Raw genomic sequence first — 26760 nt, 5'->3', positions numbered from 1 at the left:
TTTTAGATTGCATGTTTTCCAAATGTAAACATATTTTATTTTCAAGAATTCCATTAGTCCAGAGAGGGCTAGAGATTTTAGAAAATTTAGAGATTTTAGAAAATTTTTTATTTCAATGATGAGGCAATCTGAAGTTGTTGACTGGTTTCCTTATATAAGCAGACTTTTGTAGTAAGAAGGAAGAATTACTTCATATAACTTTCCAAGGTCAACTTTGTTTTTATAGAATCTCAATTTTGAAGGAAGCTCAAAAGATAATCTTGACCAAGGCTCCTTGAGTCTCCCTAAAATAAATAAATTCTGAAAAGCCCATTCTGTTTTGGGGAAACTCTAATTTTTACAGAGTCATTCCTCTTTTGAAAGAGAATCTATTTTACTTGAGTCGATTTGAAAGTCTGTGACTCTGGAGGCCATGGAAATTGAGTTCGTCTCCTCTGAATTCTGTTCAAGTCTCAGCCTTATTCTGAACTTTCAGCTTGGAATAAATTGATAGTTAATATTTGTCAAACACTTATCTTACTATTGATTGATCCCGACAACTCTGGCAAAATGCGCAGTTATTACTACCATCATGGCTATGATTACTGTGGTTGTTGTTGCTACTATTCCCGTTGTCCAGGTCGGGGAGCAGGGGCAGTGAGAAGTGAAGTAACTGGCTGAAAGTCATGGCTAGTAAATAGTAAGAGCTTGGGTTTGAACCCAGGTATCAGATTCCAGAGCCCACATTCCAAACCACTGAATCAAGCTGGCTGCAGTTTGACACGGCCTCCTTGTATCCCTTTTAAAGCTGGAAACCAAAATAAATGCAGTGATCTTGGGGCAAAGTGGAAGTCTTACTGCCTTTGCTCAGAAGGCTGCACTTGGTGTTATTTAGGATCCCATTATTTTGTTCCATGATCATGTGTGCCTTTAGCTTTCATTCCTGTTACTTATGTCTTTGGTTTTTTTAAATTAGTATTTATAAGCAATTCTATTGCATGATACCCTAAAAAACACATTTTATATGCACTAAGTTCAGTTTTCTTCAATGTTTAAATGGGCCTACATCACTTAATAGCTATATGACCTTGCTAGATAATTTCTTCATTCTTTTTCATCTATTATATGGGATTAGTAGTAAAATAGCTGTATCAAAGGGTTGTCTCAGGTTTAAATAAATGAATGTAGCAATTTAGGCAGAATATAAATATACTCAATAAGTGTTAGCAGGAAAAATTATACATACTAATAGCTGTGTGAGGAAGAAACTTCATATTCAGTTGGTTAAAGAATCATTCTTTTTGATAAGGACGCAGCACTTTGGAAGAGCCCAGATTTTCCTATCAGCAAAGTAATTTAATGAACGTGTAATGAAAACTTCTTAACAGATCAAAAGCATTTTCCTTGAAAGAGAAACAACTTTTATATATTTTTAGGCCTCAAAAATGCAATTGATTTGAACAATAAAAGTTTATCTTGGGACTTGCAGGACCAGCCTTCTCCTGAGGAATTTTTTCTTTTTTTCTGATTTCTAATATATCTTTCTGGGAGGTTGCTATTTGTGCCCTGTATTAAAGATATTTCAATTCAGAAGACATTCTGAAAAAATTTTAAAAAGCAAAACTCTTTCCTCTTTCCAGACATGAATGTAACTGGACGTTACTTTCTTCATTTCCATTTGAAAAACTCATCAGGGGGAGATAGATACTGCCATTCTCACTTACTGATAAAAGGGATATTGTAGGAAAAAGAAATTATGAGTGTCACAGAGCCTCAGCCAAGAGCCTAACCCTACTGCTTTGAAAGGCATGTGGAGGGAATGCATTGTAAATGAGATTTGGCACCTTCGCCTCTCAATTTTAAGACAGTCAACACTCCCACTGGCATTAGCTTGGAAGTGTTGCATGAGTAGTAATTGTATTTTATTTTTTATTTACATGCGAGAGAAAATATTATATGATAATTCTAGAAGAGATAGGAGATAATTCTGCCTCCTCAAATGTGTGGCTGGCAGTGAGAGTCAAATAATAGTAAATAACTGAGTCAGCTCTACTGGACCTCTCAGACCATATATATATATTTTTTATATAAATGATACCTGGATTATTCTTTTAGACAGAGCTCTGCCATTTGGGACTACTTGCTGGCAAGAGTCGTTGTAGAGCATGATTTATTTTCTGCTTGAATCATTTTCTTTCAGGGAATTTAAAAGGAAAGGATTTCTATGTGCATGTGCTAAAAGCATGTGTTTGTTAAACCCAGAGAACACAGTGGGCAGGCTTTGTCAACAAGGACAATGAACCAGAGGCACTGTCAGCTTTATAGCAAGTGAAACTCAGAGAAGTTAACCTGGAGTAGAAAAAATATTTAGGAGATGAGGCTTATTGTACTGGTTCATCTTTCTACTATGCACTTTGGAGGAGGAATTTAAGAATATACTGTTGGAGGTAGAGGTATTTATGCAGCATAGTTAAGTGTTAAAAGTTGGTGATTCCCAAGAATCTTCTCTTTTAGAAATGCTTGCGCTGAGGGTTCTTTTGCCTACACTCCTGTGGAAGGAGGAGAGCTTGTGGGATTTTCCTATGGGCACCTGGTCTTCGTAGAATGTCCAATAGGCACCTGGTGAAGCCAAAGGGAAGGAGGGCCCAGAAGCTGTACATTAAGCCAGTTCTATTCTAGCACTGAGGGAGGCACATTTCTTTCCCTGTACGTTCCCTATACTTTCATTTTAGTTTCCCTTTCCTTGCCTCTGGATGTGAAGTGATTATATAATTCATTATCCAAAGCAGACACTTCTGAGAATGAGATGGGATGTTATTAATAATTCAGCTGTGGCTATAGTAAACCAGGACATATGGTTATTCTGCCTATTCTTAGGCGGAGGGAAACGTTCTAGGGAGGCTGATGGACTGGTTTTAAAGTAGGTAGAATCACAAAAGGAGACCTTACCTTGAATAGGAGCTCTCTATAGGTATTGGGAGCCCCAAACCTTAAAATTATAGGCATGGTAGATTTGCCTAACTCGTCCCACTTCAGTGAACGTATTGGGATATCTCTCCCATGGTAGGTAGAGGGTTGAGGATTTGCATGTTCATGATCAAGGCTAAATCTTTTGTGTATTATCTATCACTCTTGCAAGTGATCTGTTCTGAATTCTTTCTAGATGCTTAATTTCTTATGGGTTTGACATGATTACTGCAAGTTTGGTGCCCATTATTTCTTACATTCTTTTTCTTTTTTGGCTGCACCCACAGAATTTGCAAATTCCCACACCAGGGAGCAAACCCACTTGTACCACAGCAGCAATCAAAACTACTGCAGTGACAATGCCAGATCCTTAACCCACTGTGCCTCAAGAGAACTCCTGGTGCCCGTTATTTCTATGACGAAATCCTACTTCTCTTTCAATAGAGTAGGAGCTCTCAACTTGGATTCATAATCTCTAGGAATCATTGGATGGATGCAGGGGATCCATGAATTCCTGAAATGCAAACATACATGATATGCATACGCATATACATGTATGCATGTTATATATATGCGTATGTATATCCCCTAGCTTTCATTAGATTCACAAAGCTGTTTGTGGCCCAGAATATATTAAAAATTAGCTGAGTGAAACCTCTAGAGCCAGATATTTTCTTAGAGAGTTATAGTAATACATTAGCACATTTTATATCTTCTGCTTTTCGGTTTTATTCAAAGTTAAAAACATTGGATTGTGGGGAAAATAAGAACCACTGGGGCAGTTGCTTCTCCCGTGAAGACTAATGTAAATTAGAGAACTTACCTGACAGTTATAGTTGTGACCCTGTCAACCACAGTATCATTTTGAGGATAGTAATGATACTATTCATAATAATTTCCATGGTTTAGATAATATATAATATATGGCAGGCATGGTCCTTAACACTTTATGCACATACCATGAATATATATGTATGTGTATATATATATAGTACATGTTCATATATGCACAGATCTTGAGGTTTTTTTAAATGCCGCACTATGATTGTCTTTTTTTTTTTTTTTTTGCTATTTCTTGGGCCGCTCCCGTGGCATATGGAGGTTCCCAGGCTAGGGGTCCAATCGGAGCTGCAGCCACAGGCCTACGCCAGAGCCGCAGCAACGCAGGATCCGAGCCGCATCTGCAACCTACACCACAGCTCACGGCAACGCCGGATCCTTAACCCACTGAGCAAGGGCGGGGACCAAACCCACAACCTCATGGTTCCTAGTCGGATTCATTAACCACTGCGCCACGACGGGAACTCCCTGGTAGTACTATTATTATTTCATTTTACAGATTGGAAAAATGAGGCACAGAATTAAATGACTATTCAAAGCCACCCAGCTGGTACCTGCTAGGGCGGGATTTGAACTCCTGACCTGACCCCAGAACCTGTGCATTTTATTCCAACCTTTTTCTTGAATTATGGGATTATTTATTCACGGTTTTGGAAGGTACCTTTGACTATAGTATGAATGAAATCTATACGATTTATGTGAAAATATAGGATAGTTTTCCAATTTATCCTGTAAATGGGTGAGAGTGTATGTGTTTAGGCTTGCATGTCTTGAGTATTACATTCAACTGTTTATAAGTTATAGAAGGTGAAATTTAGTCCTCAGAAAACAGAGTCAGATGAAAATGCCTTCTTTCTGGTACTGCTTTATAAATGTTTCTTAAGGTGTATAACCTTGTTATGGCACATAATAAATCTAATAACTATATAATAAATTGAACAATAAATTAGATTTGTGGGGTACTTTAACTTGCAAAATTTCTGCATAACTTGAAAATAACAATGAAAAAGCTAGGTTCTGGAGTAGAGCCAATAAAAATATAGTGAAAAGATACTCTTATCAGTATTTCAATTGCCACACTATGTCTCTGTAGGTGTTCATTCAGCGAATGAGTTGTCCATATCTTGTAGTCTGTTACCAGGTCTTAGAGTGGTGCCTGCCATTGCAAACAGCCCAGATTAAGAAGAATGGGGATTGCATAGAAAAAAGAAGGAAAGAAAGAACCTCTGTATATATTCCTTGAAAATGTCCCTGGGAAGAGAAATTCGCATAAACACCATATAGCCAAAAGTACAGGATAGTACACACTACATAAAACCTTAGGTAAAAGGGAGAAAGTCAGGTTATAGAGAAGTTGTGGTTGGATCGCAGACAACTCCAGTATTCTCTGCTGCCTACCCCCAGTATGACTGAGGTCCAATAAGAATGAGAAAGGAAACTTTAGCCGAATGATACATGCTAGGTAAATTCGAGTGTTTTTGAGGGCGAGACTGGCATCTTTATCAATGGAACCCCTTTCACAAGTTATCACTCACTCAGTATTTGCTGGATGAAGTGGAATTGTATTAATTGGCTCTTAGCTAGGAATGTCTTGTCCTTCGGGGCCCTTCCAATTTTGCTCAACTATCAAAGCATTGCAGATAACAATAAAAAAATTATCTGTGTCTTTGTTTGACCATAACTTTGATTGCCATTTGGGGCCTTTCACTTATGTTTAGTGTTATCTAAGTAATAAGTTATTATGGCAACTAGAATATCAGTTCACGTGCCAGAGGAATTAGCTTTTAAGTCTTGACTACTTTGGTTATCTTGTAGACTGGCAATTTCTGTGGGAGATTTTTGTGTGCTTTCTGGAGCTAAAAATTCTTTGGATCATGGAGGGAAATTTTTATCTTCTTTTATTTGTTTTCTTTCACTTTTTTGGTTTTTGAATTTTTCACTGAAAATATATGGAGTGAATAAAATTCCTGAGAAATTTAAGTCCTTGTTATACGGTATCCAGACCCCCCTCATATATTTACATATTTTCCATATGTAATAAATATAATGTTCCGTATGACTGTAATCTTTAGACAGGTTTGTGTTTTTCCCATTTCTAATTTCCCATTCATAGGATTCGTTTTCATTCTTTTTTTTTTTTTTTTGTCTTTTTTTGCTATTTCTTGGGCTGCTCCCTCGGCATATGGAGGTTCCCAGGCTAGGGGTCGAATCGGAGCCATAGCCACTGGCCTACGCCAGAGCCACAGCAATGCGGGATCCGAGCCGCGTCTGCAACCTACACCACAGCTCACGGCAACGCCGGATCGTAACCCACTGAGCAAGGGCAGGGACCGAACCGGCAACCTCATGGTTCCTAGTCGGATTCGTTAACCACTGTGCCACGATGGGAACTCCTCGTTTTCATTCTTATGCAAACTATTTTTTCTATGTAATAATTCCTGGCTGAAGTCTTATGATCTGCTTACTTTGATGATATTTGCTCCTGAAAGCCAGGTAGGGTTGGGGATTTAGGTCATGGGGTATTTTCTCCCCTCAGGATGCCATATGCATAGATAGATAAAGTAATATACAGAGCATTTTCATGTCCATGAGTTAATTTATACATTAAGCTACCCTTATGAGTGAATTTTTTATCTTCTAAACTGTGAGTTTACTTTTCCCCCTCGTTGAGCATAGAAGAGTAAACTTCAGATGGAATACTTTGTCGTGTAATTTTAACCTCAGTGTTTCCCTGGGATCTTATTTATAATAACAAGTGGTTTTGGCTGGAGGTACCAGATGAGGAAATTGGGGAGGGAGGAGAAGGAGAACAAGGGCTAATTTACTTTAAGAATTCTTTTCAGTACATCATTGTTTTTCTGGAATATGGAATAATCCTTTTATCCTCACTGCCCTTTTAGTAAAGCCTGAGAGCAGAGGAAATAGTAACAAATATTCAATATTTACATATTTGTTCCTTCCCAAGAGATCAAAGTCCTTTCCTTTATATACCTCCTTTATATTTCCTCTCAGCTGAGGAAGCTTATTAAGATGACCTGTTTTACTTCACACGCTTAGGGAAGGTTGGAGTCTTGAACCTATGTCCTTAGATTCTAGCTGCACAGTGTCTGTGGCAGCGTACTCAACTGCAAGGCTCAGTGCAAAATGAAAATGCAGGGCCTCTTGATCAGAAATTATTGTGGATTTTAAGATGATGGCAACAGAGCATCGAACCAATTACAAAGCTTTCTAAGAGCAGGGTCCCAAAAGAACAAACAGGTCCCACGCCTACCATGCTGGCCCTGTCTGTGTTGTCGTTCTGGTTCCTTAGGCAACATCATGAGCACGAGTGAGACACAACACATGCTCCAGTCAAGCTGCAGGATGCAAGTACACTCTGTGGTCTATAGCAAGGGCCCAGGAAAGAATGCAGAGGCAAGAAGATAAAGTGGGGGTGAAGGTAAAAGCTGTGGTTTGATGGGTATTCAGATGCTTAGGGTTTCCTTGAGGCACGCTGGACCCTTAGCTTAGGAAAGCACTCTCTAGATACTGCTAATAAATATCCAAGTCATCTCTCTTGATGACTTGTCTACTTAGGTTAGGATGGGCTTAGGGTCAGGGCAGGGCTGAGATCTCAGATTGGACATAATAGTACTCCAAGGTGAAGAGGGATGCTGAAGTTGCAGATTATTTAATGCTATTCCAAAGCATAATTCTGTTACAAAGGTACATGTACATACATGGTTTATTTTACTAAATACCATTTGCTGAAGTCTAGACATCTTTATTGAAGTTAGAAGGAGTTCCAACTAAGTCCTGTGTTTGTTGAAACCAAATGACTCCTCAATCATGTGTTTCAACAGCAACCACAACAGAAAGTTTTTTAATATACTTCCAGACATTCTTCCAGACATTTATTAATACTTTCAACAAATATTTATTGAGCACTTGTTTCAGCTTGTAGGCACTGTTCTAGACACCAGAAAAATAGTAGAGGCACAGAACAAATCCTTGACCTTAAGTAGTATATATTTTAGTGGATTCCACAGGATCCAGTGAATTCCAGTGGGTTTTGCAGTATTGAATTTGGGTGTATTTTCTTAAACGCTTTCTATACTGGAAACAGAGTAAAAAGAATGTTCAGAAACAAATTGTTATATCCTCTCTGTAAAGAAAAGAAACATTTTGTATGTTATAGAAAACTAGGTGAAAAGTAGATTCCTCATGGGACAAGGGTTTTTTTTCTCCACTTTAAAAAAGGATTATAATCACCATAAATGTGAAGGTCTCTTAAGTGACACAGCAATTGTTAGACATTTGTAACACGCTCTAAAGAAGAGATGGTTTTGTAATTCTCCTTTCAGCAGGCATGGTGCTTTATAGTATTTAACTTTTGCCATAAAATGTTCTTACGATTTCTATGTTTTAACCTGGTAGGGTTTGTTCTGTGTACGCTATTATTTTCCATAACTCTGCCACATCCAGACATTAAAGAATAACAATGTGACTATAATACCACTTGGGGAAAAAGGAAAAAAAAGAGAAAGAAACTTATTTTGTGGAAACCGTTGAGTGATGAAATCACATCTTGAGATCCTTCTAAGTGCAAAAACAAGAGCAACCACAACCGTGTATTTTGATAGACCACAAAATCCTTGATTCTCATGATTGAAGAACAGTAGACATTCCAGAGATAACTTCAGAATCTGTCTTGGGGACTAATGCAATATACCTAAAAAAAAAAATGAGTACTAAGCTTTTCTAGTCCACATAATGTGTGTGTCTGCTTCCCCTACTCACTATGACATGACTGTCTTAACTTGGCACGATCTCTGCTTACCATTCACTAATATCTTTCCCCCTTTTTTCCCTTTCAAATTACTTTTCATCTAATTATGAAAGATAGAACAGTAAATACAAGAAAGCTCCCTTTATTGTAACTTTTAGATTCATGTGCAGTCAACATATTATGTAGCTATTATTTGCTTTTCAAATCAATTCACTAGACTTGCAGTGAAGACTTACTACATGCAAGAAACTTGCTGGAGGGCTGATGAGCTTCGGCAGTGAGTATGGTTATAAGGAGGCTATATCAATGCCTAAGATGTTATTCCTTCTATCGATTTGGGAATAAATGCTGTGCCTTTGTTCCTTCTCCTCTCACGTATTGGAATGCCATTCTCCTATTCTCTAACATTGGAGTCTCGAAATTCTTCGGTTGCTTCCTCCAAGAAGCCCTTCCCAGAATGTCCTAATCAGAGTTTGTCATTTCCATATACTCTCCAGAAGTCACTATACATCTGTATAGCATCATCTATACAGTATACATCTATACTCGTGTTGTTGTTGTTGCTTTCATGTCTAATTATTCCCATTCACATTGTGCTGTGGTTATTCAATTTAGATTAACTAAAGTGAAATAATATGAAAAATTTAGGGGTTTTTTTTTGCCTGCACTACCACACTTAGGTAGCTCAAGAGCCACATGTAGTCCTTGGCCGGACAGCACAGATTTAGATGATTTCCACCATTCCAGAAAGTTCTATTGGATAGCAGTGCACTAAATTGTAAGCAGGGGCTATATGATTTTAACTCATAAGTTTTAAATAAGTTAAATAAATGAGAAACAGGTATATCTCAGTGGTGATGAGGGTCCAGGAGAATGATCAGTGTTGTTTGGCAGATGGACACAGAGCTATGCGTTATTTCAGATGTTAAAGCGGGCTCTGTTGTGTTTGAGAGGTTTGCATTAAACTCTAAAGAAAGACCTGCATGTTATGTCTGCTGAAATAATTCAGGCACTCGGGATTCAAAGAAATCATGAAGACCACAAGGGTATTTTAACTCAATTTTAACAAATGTGGTTACAGTGAAGTAAGTGAATTAAAGAGATGATATCTGATTTTTCTATACTAATCTAAATATCTGTTATTTCTAATATACATTCCTATTCAAAATTCTTCAAAGAAATTACTCTATGGGCTTGAAATATAATTTTTAAAGAAGTATTATATTCTGTTTGCCTGTTCTAAGTTCTGCACCAGTACCAAAGAAATGAACACTTCTATTTTTTTAACCAGTACAGTGAAAACGTAAGTTACTGTGTTTACTTGAACTAGAAAGAGAATATGAAATGATCGGTTTGGTAGAAATATACTACCTCCTTAGTATATAAAATTTTACTCAATGCATATACTGTACTTCAGTTTCAGAATATTGTTCTGAAAAGATTTATTTATTGCATATATTGTACTTCAGTTTCAGAATATTGTTCATAAGTAGAATGGGGGTGCTGCAGGAGGAGAAGAATCCCTATTCATTGCATAGATTGTACTTCAGTTTCAGAAGTACAGTTTATTCATTGCATATATTGGACTTGCATTTCAGAATTTTGTTCATAAGTAGAATGGTGATTCTGCAGGGGGAGCAGGTCTGTACACAGAAAGGAGCTTGGCCTCTGTGCTCTGACTTGGCCACTGACTGACTCAGGGGTCTTGGGCTTCAAAAGGTCAGTCATTGATCTTTACCACCCAAATGTACTATGAAGTTTGTGGGAATAGGTATTGAAGCATTAGGCACCTGTCTGGCATGTACTACCTGTCCTTCCAATACTAAGTTCAAATCCTGCCAGCGTCTTTCCTTTTGAACCCAACAGTATCTGTACCACCTAAGTTAGCCAAATAACCTGAGATGAGATTCATACTTTTTTTTTTTTGCTATCATTGTCTGTCTATAGGTCTTTTCTCTCTTTTCCATGTTTCTTCAATGGCAACAATTACAATCTGAACCAAAAAAAATAACATTTCAATAGGGTTTTGAGACAGGGTAGTCTATACCATTCAATTTGAGGATAGCTTAAAATAACATAAAACTCTCAAAAGTAACAGGGATTTTAGAATATTAGGTGCTACTTCATATACCAAGAACAGCAACATTGTTTATTCTAAGGACCAGTTAGCATGTGGGGTGATGTCTGCCTGAGCATTAGGACTTAGAAGGAGTAAGTTACATTCCTTTACCTGATGTTAAGCATTTTCTTAAATTAGGTCATGCTGTATGTGACCTCATTTCCAGGATTTTGTTCATTTTTTTCTTAATGTCTGTTTCTTTTCTTTTCTTTTTTTTCCTTTTTAGGGCTGCATCTGCGCCATGTGGCAGTTCCCAGGGTAGGGTCTGAATCAGAGCTGCAGCTGCCGGCCTGCACCACAGCCACAGCAAATGCCAGATCTGAGCTGCATCTGTGACCTACACCACAGCTCAAGGCAATGGCAGTGGCAGCACCATATCCTTTAACCCACTGAGTGAGGTCGGGGATCAACCTCACCTCCTCTTGGATACTAGTTGGATTAGTTACCGCCAAGCCACAGAGGGAACTCCAGTTTCTTTTAAACAATTGATTTGCTTTGCATAATATAGGTTTCTGGGGTGAGGGGGATCCAGGTTTCTAAATCCCATGCTTTGAATACTAATTAGTTAATCTCTTTCCTAAACAATAGCCTTGGGTTTCTCATCAGTGTAATGGGAATACAAATACTTGTATGATTATTTTGTTTTGAAGCTTAAGTGGGAAAGAGATATTTACAAAATTCCTGACATACTTTCTTAATAAATATCCACCTTCCCCTTCCTTACCTTCTTTAAGGGTATGTCGTGGGGAACCAGTAATCCCATGAACTAACATGCTGTAAAATTTGAGTCAGACCTGGGTTCAAACCTTGGCTCTGCCACTTACTAGGTGTATAACCCTGGGGTGTTACTTAATAGATTAAAATCATTTCTTTATTTGTAAAATGGGAATAATAATTCCTATTTCATGTAGTCATGAGGATAATGTGACTGTACATCGCCTGCTCTGTACTGGACTTGTTGTCCGCTGTTCATTACTAAGCTTTTATTAAATCACTCTACTCCAATTATCATCTCTGGTCTGACTTATATTCAGCTTCTCTAAACTGGAATTTAAGTTCCTGGAGGGTTAGGTGCGAGATTTGACTACGTTTTGAATTCTGTAGCACCACCTAGGATAGTGCCAGTTGCATTATGCCAATGTTTGTTCAAATTACAGCCAATAGAAAAAAATGCTTGAGATGCGTGGCCTACCTACCTGTCAGCTGCTACTTTCACGATGGTCAGTAGGAACAAGTTTGGTAACTTATTACTTGTAATCGAAGCTGAATTGCATTAATAGGTTTTCTTCTTTTTTAATTTCTCAATGAATTTTATTCTATTTATAGTTGTACAATGATCATCACCACCCAATTTTCTAGCATTTCCCTAAATATACTAGGTTTTCCAAATACAATGTCATGACCATTGTATTATATGACCAGATCTCTATAAAGGATTATGTACTTGGATCACATTTGAATATTATCCATTCATTTATTACATACCTAGGTCATATCTATTGCATTACTTTAAAAAAAATGTGTGTGTGGCTTAGCATGGATATTATGTAACTGCAGCCCACACTTAGAGGTTCCTATTATGGACTCTGTACTCTCTAATGACTTCAGAATGACAACTTATAGGGAAGAAAGTAAAATAAAATGAAGAGAGAAAGAGAATAGAACAGAAGCAAAAGAGGGAAAAGGGAGAATGATGGGGTTGAGTAGATGGGTCTCCACCAAAGACCACCTTGGTGATTGCTTTCCTAACTTTCATTTATTGGATCTACTTATTATTATTATTTTTGTTATTGTTTTTGTTTTAAAATATTATCTTTGTGAAATAACTTATAAAATTATTATAGCTGTGATGTACATAAAGATGCACTTTTAATATCCTAAAATTAATTTTTGGGGGACCATGGAGAATAATTTACTCTTAGCTGACCAGGAAAAATACTTTCAGAAACCAAATTTTTAATATCTTCAAAGTTAAAATAAATACACTGAAACATTTTCAATGCTTTTCCAAAGGTTGCTTTTTTCTTCAAGATTGGTTTATGCAAAAAAATTTCTGTATAATTTATTGTTTAATGCTCTGTCCCTGTGAGGTAGATCTTACTTAGCTCCTTATGATAAGAAGTACAGAACCCACAAAGTTAAATGGCTTATCTTAAATCTGACAAAATATGAAACAATCAGAATGGGATTTTAGGGTTTCAGGTCTCCTTCCTGATTCATTATTTTGAGCCTTTTATGTGGTCCTGTTTATGGAGAAATTGAAAAATAAACAGGGTTAGAGTCTGACTACTGTGTATTACCTCGCTTTCGGGCCGTAGGAGATGCAAGCTTCCAGCTTCTGTTACTATGTTTGTTTAATATATCTCTGTAAATCAGCAAGTCTTATTTTGTCTAGTCTTAGCCAAATCAAATATGATCCCTGTACTTTTCCATTTGTGTTTGAAAATATAATGAAAGTACTCATCATTATAGTGTTTACTGAAGTGAAAATTTTGTATCTGATTGTATGAATGCCTAATAGACTTGAAGTAAAGGCTGTCAAATTCAAGAATATTTGGAAAGATTGCATGTATCTTCCCGACTATGTATTTGTGGCCTTTTGAGGGGCGTGAACTGAATTCGTTGATTTAGTTCCTTAGTAAAGAGTTTATTAGACATTTTAAGATTTCTCAGTTGCTTTTAAGCAAGATATATGAGATACACTTTTTGGATAAATGCTGTGTAAAGTTAACAAGAAAGAAAGGTTATTTTCTTGTACTGTGTCCTCTGATTTCAATCTCCTTTTCATCTCCCTGTTCTTACTTTTATTCTTAATTTTAGAGGGCTGCTGAAGTATCAGACTAATTTAGATACCCACCCTCCTGGCTGCATCAATCTTAATGGAACGCACTACCAGGATGTCCACTTAGCAGAGTATCTTCCAGAACATGTTCATGAATCTGTCCCTGGAGGATTTTCAGAACCAGACGAGCTTACCCAGCGCACATTTGTGAAGATCTGCATGGAAGAGCCCAGGTTCCAAGCTAACTTTCCGCAGGTCAGATTAATTCTTTGTCTTTGCTGGTCTTTTCAAAGGCATATTCCCATAACAATTGATTAACATTGCATTTAAATATGTTTTTAAAAGTGTAGAAAGCAATTGTTCTTGTGGAAGAGGCTGTTTCAGGATGTTTCATAGCAAGCTAGTGCCTGTTGTTCCATTATAGGCAACCAATAGATAGTTCAAGGAGAAAGACCTATGACATTGCGGAATATAGAAACTTCCTGCTTAACTAACACATGATCTTTGCATGCAGGGGCACTGGTGCTTATAAGAAAGGTGGAAAAGATACTTTTCTTATGCATTGGGAAAAATAGGTTGAATAAGAAAAATAATAGTGAAAGAACTAATACTGCTAATGATTATTATTATGGTATAATAGTATGATACAGTATCATGTATAATATCATAAACATTAAGTTGTAAAATCAATTTATTGAATGTTTAATATCATTGCTAGGCGCTGTGCTAAAATGTATTGTATGCATTATTTCTTTTAACATTCACAATGCCTCTTTCAAGCAATTACTATCATCCTCAACTTTCTGATGAGGAAATTGTGGCTTAAAAGCGCAAAATACCCTGACCAAACTTTACAAACTAACACATGGCAGAAGTAGAGTGCAAAACCAGGTTGTTGACTAAAACACTTGCTCTTAGGAAGCTTCTGCCCCAAATACCCCGCTAGTAGTTTGGTAAGGACCCTTATCGCCCCTTGTGGCCATGGCGTTGTCGCCTTGTGGCCATGTCGTACACCTTGAACTTATACCATCTTATATGTTGATTATATTTTGTTAAAAATAAAATAAAATTCTAATCTTGCTCCTGTTTAAAAAAAAAATACCCACATGAGTATTATGCCCTGTACTCTTTGTTTATACCAAATGGAAGTTAGAGATTAGTGATGTTAAATGCTCCGTTTTAAGAAGAAGAAAGAGGAGTCAAAAGGTAGAGTGATGTGTAGGTGTCTTTGGAATGAGTGTGTGAGTCTTGTGTTTATCGTTAGTAATAATCCTCTAGATTTCTGCTAAACTTTGCAAGCTTTTCTGGGCTTCACCGAATGCTACACGCAAGGAGGTGGGTATTATGACCACTGTTTTACTTATGCACCACCTGATGGGCCAAGGGTAAGGGACTTTCCCAAAGTTGCAGAGCTTGTCCTGTGACACTTCCTCTTCACACAGTTTCTATCTAAATGTGAAGAAGAGGCATGCTCTGTCTGCATGGAAGAAGGAGGTTCTGGAATCACTCCTTAAATAAGGTTTAAAAATGTGACCATCAAAATCGTTTTGGGTTGGAGGCTTCCAGGTGTTGAGGGAGAGAAAATGTGCAGTTAGAGGAAAAAGGTTGGCCACACAGGCTATGCAGTTATCCTGGAATCTAGTACTGTCCCTCCAGCACACATGCACAATTGTCATGATCTCCAAATTCTAAATATTAGCTTATGTTTTGTGTTATATTATGCAAAAGTGAGTTGTGAACAACATGCATAGTATATCTCATATTTTATTTTATTTTATTTTATTTTATTTTTTTGTCTTTTTGCCTTTTCTTGGGCCACCCCACCGCATATGGGAGGTTCCCAGGCTAGGGGTCTAATCGGAGCTGTAGCCGCCAGCCTACGCCAGAGCCACAGCAACACCAGATCCGAGCCGCATCTGCGACTTACACCACAGCTCACGACAATGCCAGATCATTAACCCACTGAGCAAGGCCAGGGACCGAACCTGCAACCTCAGGGTTCCTAGTTGGATTCGTTAACCACTGCGCCACAATGGGAACTCCCATATCTCATATTTTAAAACATAGTGCATGTGCATATTTTATATTGGGTATACATTTGGTATATGTTCATTATGCATATACATTATGTGCAATAAAAATATCTAGGGTTTTATTTTTTTAGCAGATACTCCTCTGGTACATTTTGTTCTAAAATCATCTTCAGATTTATGTGCGCTTTTAATTTCTTCTCTCTTTAAAGAAAGATATTGTATATTACACATGTTTGTTGCACAGAAGGATATATGAAACAAAGTATGTAGCATATACACGCTACTAGATATAACATAAATAACCAATAAGGACCTACTGTATAGCACAGAAAACTCAATATTCTGTAAGAACCTATATGGGAAAAGTATGTGAAAAAAGAATGATTATATGTACATGTATAACTGAATCACTTTGTTACACATCTGAAACTAACACAACATTGTGAAGCAATTATACTCCAATAAAATTATAAAATATATATATATGCTTACATGTTAATGGTAGTTATGGTAGCCTTGGCAATGGCTTGGCGGGGATAGATTTTGGCCTTATTTTCCCTTTTATTTTATACTTTGCTCTTGTTTGAGTAAGTTGCAGTGAGCATCTATTTTTTTTTTTTTACTCATTTTTCTTTACACTTTGTATTTAAAATATAGATTAAGATTTTATTCCTGTATTATTACTATAACGTGTCAAACAAGCAGTTGGACAGGATATAAAGATTTATACAAGTATTTCTTAAAGTATATTTCAAAAATTCTCTATTAGACCTGGCTTTGGATTTCTGGACCTTTGTGCCTGTATTGTGCCGAAAGACTTTATAGGTGTATCCGGAGCAATAAACCAGTCACCATCATTTCGGTCATAAGTCATCCCTCAGATGTCATGGAAATCCGAATGGTCAAAGAAAATTTTAAAGCAAGACCTGGTCAGGTGAGTCAGTGTCCAGCAACTTTTAAAATACCCTTCATCGCCATTATTGTTTGAAAATTAGCATCACTGGAATATTTGAACTTCTTTCTTCGTCATTTAAAAATTGTTTGTTGCCTTTTAGTATATTATTCTACATTGTCCCAGTGTGTCTGCGTTAGAAAACCATCCATTTACCCTCACAATGGTAAGAAACTTGTTTGTTGATTTTAAAACGTTTTGGATTGAAATGCATACTTTTCTTTTTCGTGTGTGTATTCCACCTCATTCTAAAAAATCATTCAAGGCTGTCGCAATATCCTTAATGTTCAAGTAAGCCATCTTTTTACAAAGAAATGTAATTATCTATTTAGAAACTTTGTAACTATTTATTGTTTTCTACAACTTTGAACTTTAGGAAGTAGTATATTAAATTTATTAAACCGGTTCAAAATGCAAAAAATTTCTTGGATATTCACACTCTTCCTTTAGTGAAGTGCATACCAAGATGTATGTGTATGATTTTTTTTAGAGAGGTTAAACTTAAGGAAAAGAGGTTTCCTCTGGGTTGAAGTGGAATCATAAGAAAATACTTAGAGAAGAAAAAGCCCAGTGTAATTGGCACCCAGGCTCTGTATGGAGGAGGAAAAGCAAAATAAAGTCAGAAAAATAAAATGAAGCATTGAGAACTATGTCTAGATACTCATGTTGCAACAGAAGAAAGGGTGGGGGAAAAAACTGAAATTGCAATGTATACATGTAAGGATAACCTGACCCCCTTGCTGTACAGTGGGAAAAATAAAAAAATAAAAAAATAAATAAATAAAATAAAAAAAGAAAAAGAAAAATAAAATAGGTTAAATAATGGGGGAATAATAGCATCATGAAGTATTTTTAGCTCATCGTTTAACATTTTGTTTTGCATTATGCAAATGGTATGAGCACATTATGTAAAAGTAAATAATTAACATGTGTTTAAGATCACATTGGACTCTCCTCATATTCCCCACTTCCCAATCCTTTTCTCAATTTTGGTATGTATTCCTTTAAATATTTTCTATATATTTTGGCATATACAGTCATTTGGCATTTGTTTCCTGGATCATTTGTTTTATAATTTTCTCTTTTTACCCAACAATATATCATAGACAACTTTCCATGTTACCATATTTGCATATGCCTCTTTCTTTTTAGCTGCTGCAAAATATTTCACAGTGGGAAAGTACTGTAATTTACTTAATATTCCCCATTGATGATGAGGATTATGATTTTATTCCATTTCTAACAAAAGCAAATGAGTCAGGGACCAAATGTTTAAATATATGCTTAAGGAATTCCTGTCATGGCTCAGTGGTTAATGAATCTGACTAGGAACCATGAGGTTTCGGGTTTGATCCCTGACCTTGCTCAGTGGGTTAAGGATCCGACATTGCCATGAGCTGTGGTGTAGGTTGCAGACGCGGCTCGGATCCCGCGTTGCTGTGTGTCTGGTGTAGACCGGCAGCTATAGCTCCGATTAGACCCCCTAGCCTGGGAACCTCCATGTGCCGCGAGTGCGGCCCTAGAAAAGGCAAAAAGACAAAATCAATCAATCAATCAATCAATCAATCAATCAATCAATAAAAATATATGCTTAAGATATGCAAACGAAATTTTACTTAATCGACAATAGCATAGTGAACTCCCACATACCTGTCACCCAGCTTCCACAAAACCAGAGAAGATTATTTACTTTTTAGTTTATATTGCCACCGAAAATTTGTATACTCTCCCAAAACAGGAAATTTAGGAACTTTTCACCTATGGTACACAATGAATAGAATAGAGGCTTCTGGATCTGACCTCTTTGAGTTGGTCAAGGATCCTTTCCGGGGACAAGGGAGAGATGAAGTGATGTGCCTGAAGGGCTTTGTGCAAACGTTCTATGTGGCCTAACCTGCTTCCTGAAAGCTGATTGGATGAGAGCTGGGATACCCCTGTTGCTGGCTTGCAGCACAGATGGGAGGAAAAGAAAAAGGGAAGAAGGACATGTAGGAAGTGGACAGAGGAGCAGGGCCTGGTGGTAGGAGAGAGAGCTGAGACAGGGAGACATATGTGAGGTAAAGGGTAGTTAGTGTTCGCACGAAGGCCGTGAACTTTAGAATTCATTTGCAGCTCTGTCACTGGTTAGTTCTGTCTGTGAGTGGATCTCTGGAGCCCTCTAGGCCTCGCTTCCATCATCTGCAAAGTAAGTGCTGATGATACTTCACTGGAAGGGATCTTGTCAGTGTAAGTTTAATAAAATAATGTGTCTAAAACCTTCCCTACGGAGTCCTGCTGTGGCTCAGCGGTTAAGGAACCCAACTAGCATCCATGAGGACGCAGATTCCATCCCTGGCCTTGCTCAGTCGGTTGAGGATCCAGCGTTGCTGTGAGCTGTGGTGTAGGTGGCAGACATGGCTCGGATCCCGTGTTGCTGTGGTTGTGGTGAGGCCAGCAGCTGTAGCTTTGATTCGACCCCTAGCCTGGGAGCTTCCATATGCCATGGGTGCAGCCCTAAAAAGACAAGAAATTAAGAAATTAAAAAAACAAAACAAAACCTTTGTCACATGGTTTGTGGTCAGTACTTGGTATCTGCACTATTAATACTTTCATATCTCAAAATACATGCTTTTAATTTGGATTATCACCTTCACTTCTGCAGTTATGTTGTGTTTTTGTTTTTGTTTTTTGAGAAACAGGTAGGGAACATGAACATGTGGTTTTTCAACCTGAAAATGAGAAGCTTTGGAGCTATCACAGCAGTCTCAGTCATTTGAAAATCCATCGTGTAGATGAAGAATGAAATATGTTTCCTTTGGAATCCCGAGGTGTAGAAATAAGACTAATAGATAAAAAGTCTTAGGGGAATAAATTTTAATTCCATAGAACAAAGAACTATGAGATAAGTCTAGAAACTTAAAAAGCTATCTCATGGGGGAGTTCCCGTTGTGGCTCAGCAGTAATAAACCCACCTAGTATCCATGAGAGTGCAGGTTCAATCCCTGGCCTTGCTCAGTGGGTTAAGGATCTGGCATTGCTGTGAGCTGTGGTGTAGGTCGCAGATGCAGCTTGGATCCTGCTTGCTGTGACTGAGGTGTAGGCTGGCAGCTGCAGCTCTGATTCAACCCCGCCTGGGAACTTGCATGTGTCACAGGTATGGCCCTAAAAAGCAAAATAAAACGAAAACAAAAACAAAAGCTGTCTCACTCACAGGATTGTTTGTAAGGACTTTTCAATCTAATTATCATTGACATTTGGGGACAGACAATTCTTTGATGAGGCACATTGTCTTGCACATTATAGGGTGTTTAGTGGGTCCCTAGTCTCTAACCACTGGAAACCAATAGTATCCCTAACTTGTAACAGTGAAAAATGTTTCCAGACATTGCCAAAGATGCCTTGAGGGGCAAAATCGTGGGAACCACTGTGCTTGCCCAATGTAGCATAAACTTCTCAAGTGCCCCACAGAGGTTCCTTAGGAGCCACTCTAAGAGGAGAGAATTTAGGAGACAGTAGAGAAGATGAGGGGTGAGAGCACTGAGCATGTATTCTGGGGACTCCAATCTCACTTCCGCAAAAACAGATAACTTTCAACTGGTTTGCCTATGAGGATTCTGCTCAAATACTCAAGTACTCCAACGAACATCATCGTCTAAGGATAATTTTTGCTTACTCAACTAGGATCCTTTCTTGGAAGTCTGTAAAAATTACTTTGGCTACCATGAGTTTCTGAATCCTGTCATGCGGTGTAGACTTCTGAAAGATCATTTCATTGTCAAATTCAAAATTGTTTCCCATTTTTGCTGTGATCGACTCCCAAAGAATAGTGTTTGGATATGAATTTAAAAAGAGAGAGAGGGGAATAGAAGTCTAAGGACTAAACAAGTTAAAATGCCATAAGAATTATCTCAGGGACCTGACATTTTGTCCTGTGAATGAAGGATTATTAAATTTTTCCCGCATGGAATCCTTAGATCTGAGAATAGGAACAACAAAACATTAATTCTTTTTTTTTTTTTTTTTGTCTTTTTGCCATTTCTTGGGCCGCTCCCACGGCATATGGAGGTTCCCGGGCTAGGGGTCCAATCGGCAACGCCTGATTGTTAACCCACTGAGCAAGGGCAGGGACCGAACCCGCAACCTCATGGTTCCTAGTCGGATTCGTTAACCACTGCGCCACGACAGGAACTACAAACATTAATTCTTAATGAATATTGGTTTAGTGACTACTTTGGGAAGTGGGATGTGTTTGGCTGGGCAGGGTAGACCGTCTTCTCAACTTAGTGAGGCTCTGTTAGGTATACAGTCCCCTCGAGTCTCCTATGAGCAGCTTCATATAAAAAGGACCACCACTGACTCTAGAGGAGGCTGGTGAGTTCTCAGCAGGAAGGCTCCATGTCCAGTGCAGGCTTATTTCAGAAAATTCAGGTCAGGAGAGTGTTGGATGGAGGCCAAGAGGGTGGTTGCTTGGGATTCTATATCCATCATAGGTTTTCTTCTCTCTTACTTACTTCAATTAAGTAAAGCCTTTTCCTTATTCTTTCTACTTCTTCCATGCTACTTCTTCAGTTCTCTTAAAAGAACACCATTCTCTGAAAATTCTCTAAGAAAAACAAGAAAAGACCTAATAGTGCTCAGTGTATGTCCCTTTAAAAAATTCATAGCGCCTCATACCATATTAATGGTTTTGAGATGTTCTTAATCCCATTACATTTTATTCTTATTTATTTAACGCTTTTCTACTTTCCCACTTTTGGATCTTTTTTCTCAACTAATCTTTTTTTTTGGCCCTGGGAACCAAACACTGCTTCTTCCATTTGTTCACACTCCACTAATCTGTCCTCCACCACCTCACTTATTCGTTCTTCTGCCTCCTGTATTCTGCTGATAGCTGCTTCTAGTGAATTTTTTATTTGAGTTATTGTATTTTGCATCTCTTCTTGTTTAAGTTTTATATCTTGTATCTCTTTGCTCAATGTTTCCTGTAAGTTATCCATCTTTGCCTCCAGTTTATTTCCAATGTCTTACATCATCTTCAGCATCCACAGTCTAAAGTCTTTTTCCTGGAGGCTGAGAATCTCCTGATCACTTAGCTGATTTTCTGGGGTGTTTCCTTTCTCCCTCATCTGAGTTATAGTCCTCTGTCTTTTCATTTTTATAGGTTTTTGTTGTGGTGACCTTTTTACAGATAATAGAGTTGTAGCCTCTCTTACTTCTGGTGTCTGCCCCCCCCCCCCATTGGCTGAAGTGGTATGGGGGCTTGTTGTAGGCTTCCTGATGGGAGGGGCTGATGCCTGCCCCCTGGTAGGTGGAGCTGATTCTAATCCCTCTGGTGGGTGGGGCTTAGTCTCTGGATGGGATTAGAGGCAGCTGTGTGCCTGGGGGGTCTTTAGGGAGCCTGTTTACTGAGGGGTGGGGCTGTGATCCCACCTGGGTTGTTGTTTGCCCTGGGGCTTCTCAGAGCTGCCCGACAGGTGGGGCCAGGTTTTCCCGAAATGGCCACCTCCAGAGAAAGGCAGCTGCTGAATATTTCCGAGAGCTTTGCTTCCAATGTCCTTCCCTCACAACAAGCCACGTTCACCCCTGTTTTCCCAGGAGGTCCTCCAAGAACTGCAGTCAGGTTTGACCCAGATTCCTATGGAGACTCTGCTTTGCCCTGGGACCCAGTGCACGTGAAAGTCTGTGTGCGCCTTTTAAGAAGGGCGTCTCCGTTTCCCTCAGTCCCGTGGAGCTCCTGCGCACAAGCCCCCTGGCCTTCAATGCCAGATGCTCCAGGGGCTCCTTCTCCCAGTGCCAGACCCCCACACGTGAGGATTTGATGTGGGGCTCAGAACTCTCACTCCTGTAGGTGAGTCTCTGTGAACCAGTTAGTTTTCAGTCTGTGGGGCGTCCCACCCGGGAGGTGTGGGGTTGTTTATATCGCGACATCGCCCCTCCTACCTCTTGATGTGGCCTCCTCTTTGTCTTCTGGAGTAGGGTATCTTTTTTAAGGTTTCCGGTCATTTGGGTAGAAATTGCTCAGCTTTTAGTTATGAATGTTGTTGTTTTTAAGAGAGAAGTTGAGCTCCAGCCCTTCTCTTCCGCCATCTTAGTCCCGTCCTATCTGTTCACACTCCAGATACCACACATTGTCTTGCCTTTTCCCCCATAAGACCCTGTATACTCTCTTCAGCAATTAGTGTCATTGAAATAATCATTTAATGTCTGTCTTCCTCCAAGACCATAAATAAAGCTCCAGGAGACTTTTCAAAGATGCATTTGTATCACAGTGTCTGGTACACAAAGTGACCTGATATGTATCTGTTGAAAAGGTGAATAACACTTAATAGATGGTTAGTGTTTGGGACTTACCTGAGAAATACTTCCTAGACAGAATGTCTTTTTCTGTCCTCTCTTCCTTGGAAGGTGAAGCCAGAGAATAGGAAAAGCAAGGCGATTTAAGGAGAAAGAGGAAATGCTTATGGCGAAGTGGCTCTCAGTCAAAGGGCAGGCTTCCAGTCAGGTTCTGAGTCGAATCTTTTTTTTTTTTTTTTTTTTTTTGTCTTTTTGTCTTTTGTTGCTATTTCTTGGGCCGCTCCCACGGCATATGGAGGTTCCCAGGCCAGGGGTTGAATCGGAGCTGTAGCCACCAGCCTACGCCAGAGCCACAGCAACGCGGGATCCGAGCCGCGTCTGCAACCTACACCACAGCTCACGGCAACGCCGGATCGTTAACCCACTGAGCAAGGGCAGGGACCGAACCCGCAACCTCATGGTTCCTAGGCGGATTCGTTAACCACTGCGCCACGACAGGAACTCCCTGAGTCGAATCTTGAAGGTCATGGTGTCTGGTTCCCTTTAGCTGAGAAGAGGAGGGGGGAAAGGTACCATGGCAAAGGTGGTTGAGGAAGAACCAATAAAGACTGGTGACGGGGGGTGGGGGGGGCACAATTTATGGAGACTATCTGAGCAGAGACAGCAGGTCATTTTCCCCCTCCACTGCCCTATTCTCAAGGCTTAAACAGTGGAGAATTAGTTCCTAATTTCTTTTGCTTATTTGATAAATGTTATCAATATTTCTTAGGTTTGCCTAGCAACCCACAGGACGAAATGGATCTTGACTTTACAAGTTTAAGTTTTGTTTTCACATTCGTCCTTATTTTAAACATCGTTTTTTGGTATGTTTTGATTATGCCCTATTAAACCCTAGTTTAAGGTTTAAGTGTTTTAAAAAGAATAATATCTCATAGGTATTTTAAATGGTAACAGTAGTTGGTTTCTCAAAGAAATTTTAAGGCAAAGGACATTCTTTTCAGCCCGCCATCTGTGTCCCATGTTCTCTGTGTAGCCTTGGGAAGTGGTTTGTAGCCTTCCCAGATTTGGGGAGATTGCTAGCTGGCCCTCTCCTGCCATCCCCCAAGGGAGTTTTTTTTTTTTTTTTTTTTCATAAGAGGGAACAGACTTAGTGCTGCCTGGAAATGAATTTGAGTAAAACAAAAACATTTCTAAGCTAACTTTTACATTATGTTATTATGTTGTTATTATGTTAATTTACTGCCTTTTCCTGTCATTTCCTTCTTTTTGTCCAATTACTTCTATTTGGCACTTACCTGTAAAATGCATGCTTTTCAAACATTTTCACTAGATAGTTCCCTTAAGGGTTCCTTTGACATAGAACAAAGCAAAACAAACTTCTCATATGATGATTCCCACTAAAATTGTGTACACACCACATCTTTGTCAAGCATAGCAGTCCCTCCTAATTAATTTTCTTTTTTTTTGTCTTTTTTTTTTTTTCCATTTCTTGGTCTGCTCCCACGGCATATGGAGGTTCCCAGGCTAGGGGTCGAATCGGAGCTGTAGCCACCAGCCTACGCCAGAGCCACAGCAACGCAGGATCCGAGCCGCGTCTGCAACCTACACCACAGCTCACGGCAACGCCAGATCATTAACCCACTGAGCAAGGCCAGGGATCGAACCCTCAACCTCATGGTTCCTTGTCGGATTCGTTAACCACTGTGCCACGACGGGAACTCCAGTCCCTACTAATTAAATGCCTAAGAGGGTCCTTCATAATCTTTAAAGATATTATATTAATCAATTCTCCTGGATTCCTATGAGATATGCATTGTTAACCCTATATGATACAGAAAAGAAATGTGACTCACAGATACTAAATAACACACAACTAGTTAATGGCACAGGTAAGGTAGAAATATAGACCTTCCTGGCTGAAAGATGTATTGTTAGATATTCTGCCCTGTCTCTCTTCTGCCTCACTACCCAGCCATGTTCAAGGCATTCCTGTTTCTAAAACTCCTGTTGCTTTTGGACGAACTTGTTGGAGTCAACAACAGTAGCCAAAATTACCATTTAAAGGAGAAATTTACTGAAACCAGAAAATGTATTTTTGAGAGAAACATGTACCTGAAATTTCAGATTGTTCACCCCGCTAAGCTCTTGTAATAGTGTGGAGAGTTGAAAGGCAAATAAATTCCCCTACTAGAAACGTCTAATACATATTTTAATAGACTGTGCCAGTGTAAGGAAAAATCCAATCTATAAAATATACATTGATCACAAATTCAGTCGCTTGAATTTCATCTCATTTTTAAAAATGGAGTCTAAGCTTTTAGACCTGAAAATGCAAAAAATTGGGATGACAAGAAGGCACAGAAGCCCTATAATATTTTTCATAATTTCAGTCAAAGTAATGCTAAGTTTTGAGTGCTGATTTAGTTAGAAACCCGAAGGTTGGAGTTTTCATTACTTAAAGTGCTTCAACACTTCTTTTACTTGACCTTGACTTTGCTACACAAGGAAGGCATGCCAATTTAATGGGCTTTTCTAGGAAGTTGTGATTATTTTCTGCTATAGCACTTGCATTCTGTCAGGGTGCAGCCAGCAGGCACATGTTTGCTGACAGAGGTTGACGGAGATCAGAGGGCACTGTGTAGTGTCAGAACATAGATTTTGGAATCCTGCACAACTGGGGTCGGAGACCTGGATCCCCCACTTATTAGTACCGTGACCTTGGACACGATCATCAACACACTTACTTTTGGTTCACCTCTTTATAAAACAAGGCGCGTCCCTGAGGAGCTCTGAATATGAATTAAAAATATAATCAAATGCTAAGCTTGGTGCCTGACATACAGTAAATCCTCAGTCAGTTAGAAGTTGTTATGGTTTTTATTTCCAATTATGGCTGGGTAATCAAAAGAGTATTAAACCGAATTTTTTATTTTGTTTCATTCTTTGACGTACAATAACTGACTCAACTCTGGCCACAGGCTGGTTTAGAAAGAGTCACTTCAGGGACTGGGGATTTGCCTCTTGTGGTTACTAGCCCTTAGGATGATGATGTTTCAGGTTGGCTTTCCAGACCGGGAGTGGAGCAGATCTGCGAGAGGTTTGCTGGGAGGTGTACTTAGACAACACCTGGTAAGGGGTGAGGGGCTAAGAAGGTGAACTGGGACATGGTCTCAGCAGAGGCCTCAGCAGGTCAGACAGGAGCTCTGCAGGTAAAAGAATAGTTTAGGGCTATCCTATCTTGAAGCCAGACGACAAATCTTTGTGCCCCCCAATTATAGTTCTTGGATTTGATGCTTAGACCTGGGTTGGGGAGGTTTTCTTCTGTGGATGGCAGTTCCTGGGGAGGGTGTCAGTTGTGAGCTCTCAGCAGCAGGGAGATTGGGGAAATGGGGGTTTTGATCCTGGAAATGAGCAAGAAGGGGAGAGGAGAAGACCTGAATAGTGCACCAGTTTCTACAACAAATGACACTTTAAATAGATGTATTTAAACGTATATATTTACGTACCTATACAGATATGAAATGTATATTAAAATATATGTTTTGTGAGATAGTTCGATTTTTAAATTTTTTATTTTTAATGGCTTCCCCCACAGCATATGGAAGTTCCCAGGTCAGGGATTGAATCTGGGATACACAGCAATACTGGATCCTTTAACCCACTCTGTCATGGCGGGAACTACAAGATAATTCTCTTTTTAATACCTAAAAAATTTGAGGCACATATAATTTCCAGTTTATCTAAATTCATCGAACTTTAAAAATTTGTAGTCCAAACACCAGATTTATTTGTTTCTTCGGTGATTATTGGGGGAAGGAGGTATCTAAAGCATAAATTGTTTAAAGGATCTAAGATACCCAGTAACACAATTGACAAAGTTGGAACCCAAAATTGGGTTTTCTGATTCTTCTCCTTCTTTATTAGCTTAAAACCTGGTTTGAGTTTTCATTTTGTTTTTCGGCTATGTAGTAGATCTCTAAAAGTTTTTTTCTAGCTGTGTGCTGTAATTGTCAAAGTTTAGATATTCCACCAGAACAAATCTATTAA

The 26760-nt window shown here is 38.8% G+C and overlaps 1 protein-coding gene across 7 annotated transcripts in view; it reads left to right on the top strand.

Moving 5' to 3' along the window:
- The window catches only part of NOX4 (NADPH oxidase 4), a 154587-nt gene that overhangs the window by 51133 nt on the left and 76694 nt on the right, over positions 1-26760 (top strand). For all 7 annotated transcript variants that reach the window (XM_021062622.1, XM_013979249.2, XM_003129745.5 and 4 more), the window contains exons 9-11: positions 13494-13710; positions 16258-16422; positions 16544-16606. In XM_021062622.1, the coding sequence (XP_020918281.1) occupies positions 13494-13710; positions 16258-16422; positions 16544-16606 (445 nt within the window). The remainder of the gene's footprint in view (positions 1-13493; positions 13711-16257; positions 16423-16543; positions 16607-26760) is intronic.

The sequence above is a fragment of the Sus scrofa genome, chromosome 9 (assembly GCF_000003025.6).
Source record: "Sus scrofa isolate TJ Tabasco breed Duroc chromosome 9, Sscrofa11.1, whole genome shotgun sequence".
Classification (NCBI taxonomy): domain Eukaryota; kingdom Metazoa; phylum Chordata; class Mammalia; order Artiodactyla; family Suidae; genus Sus; species Sus scrofa.
Note: the sequence above shows the minus strand (reverse complement) of the source record. Positions and strands in the feature narration are given on the sequence as shown.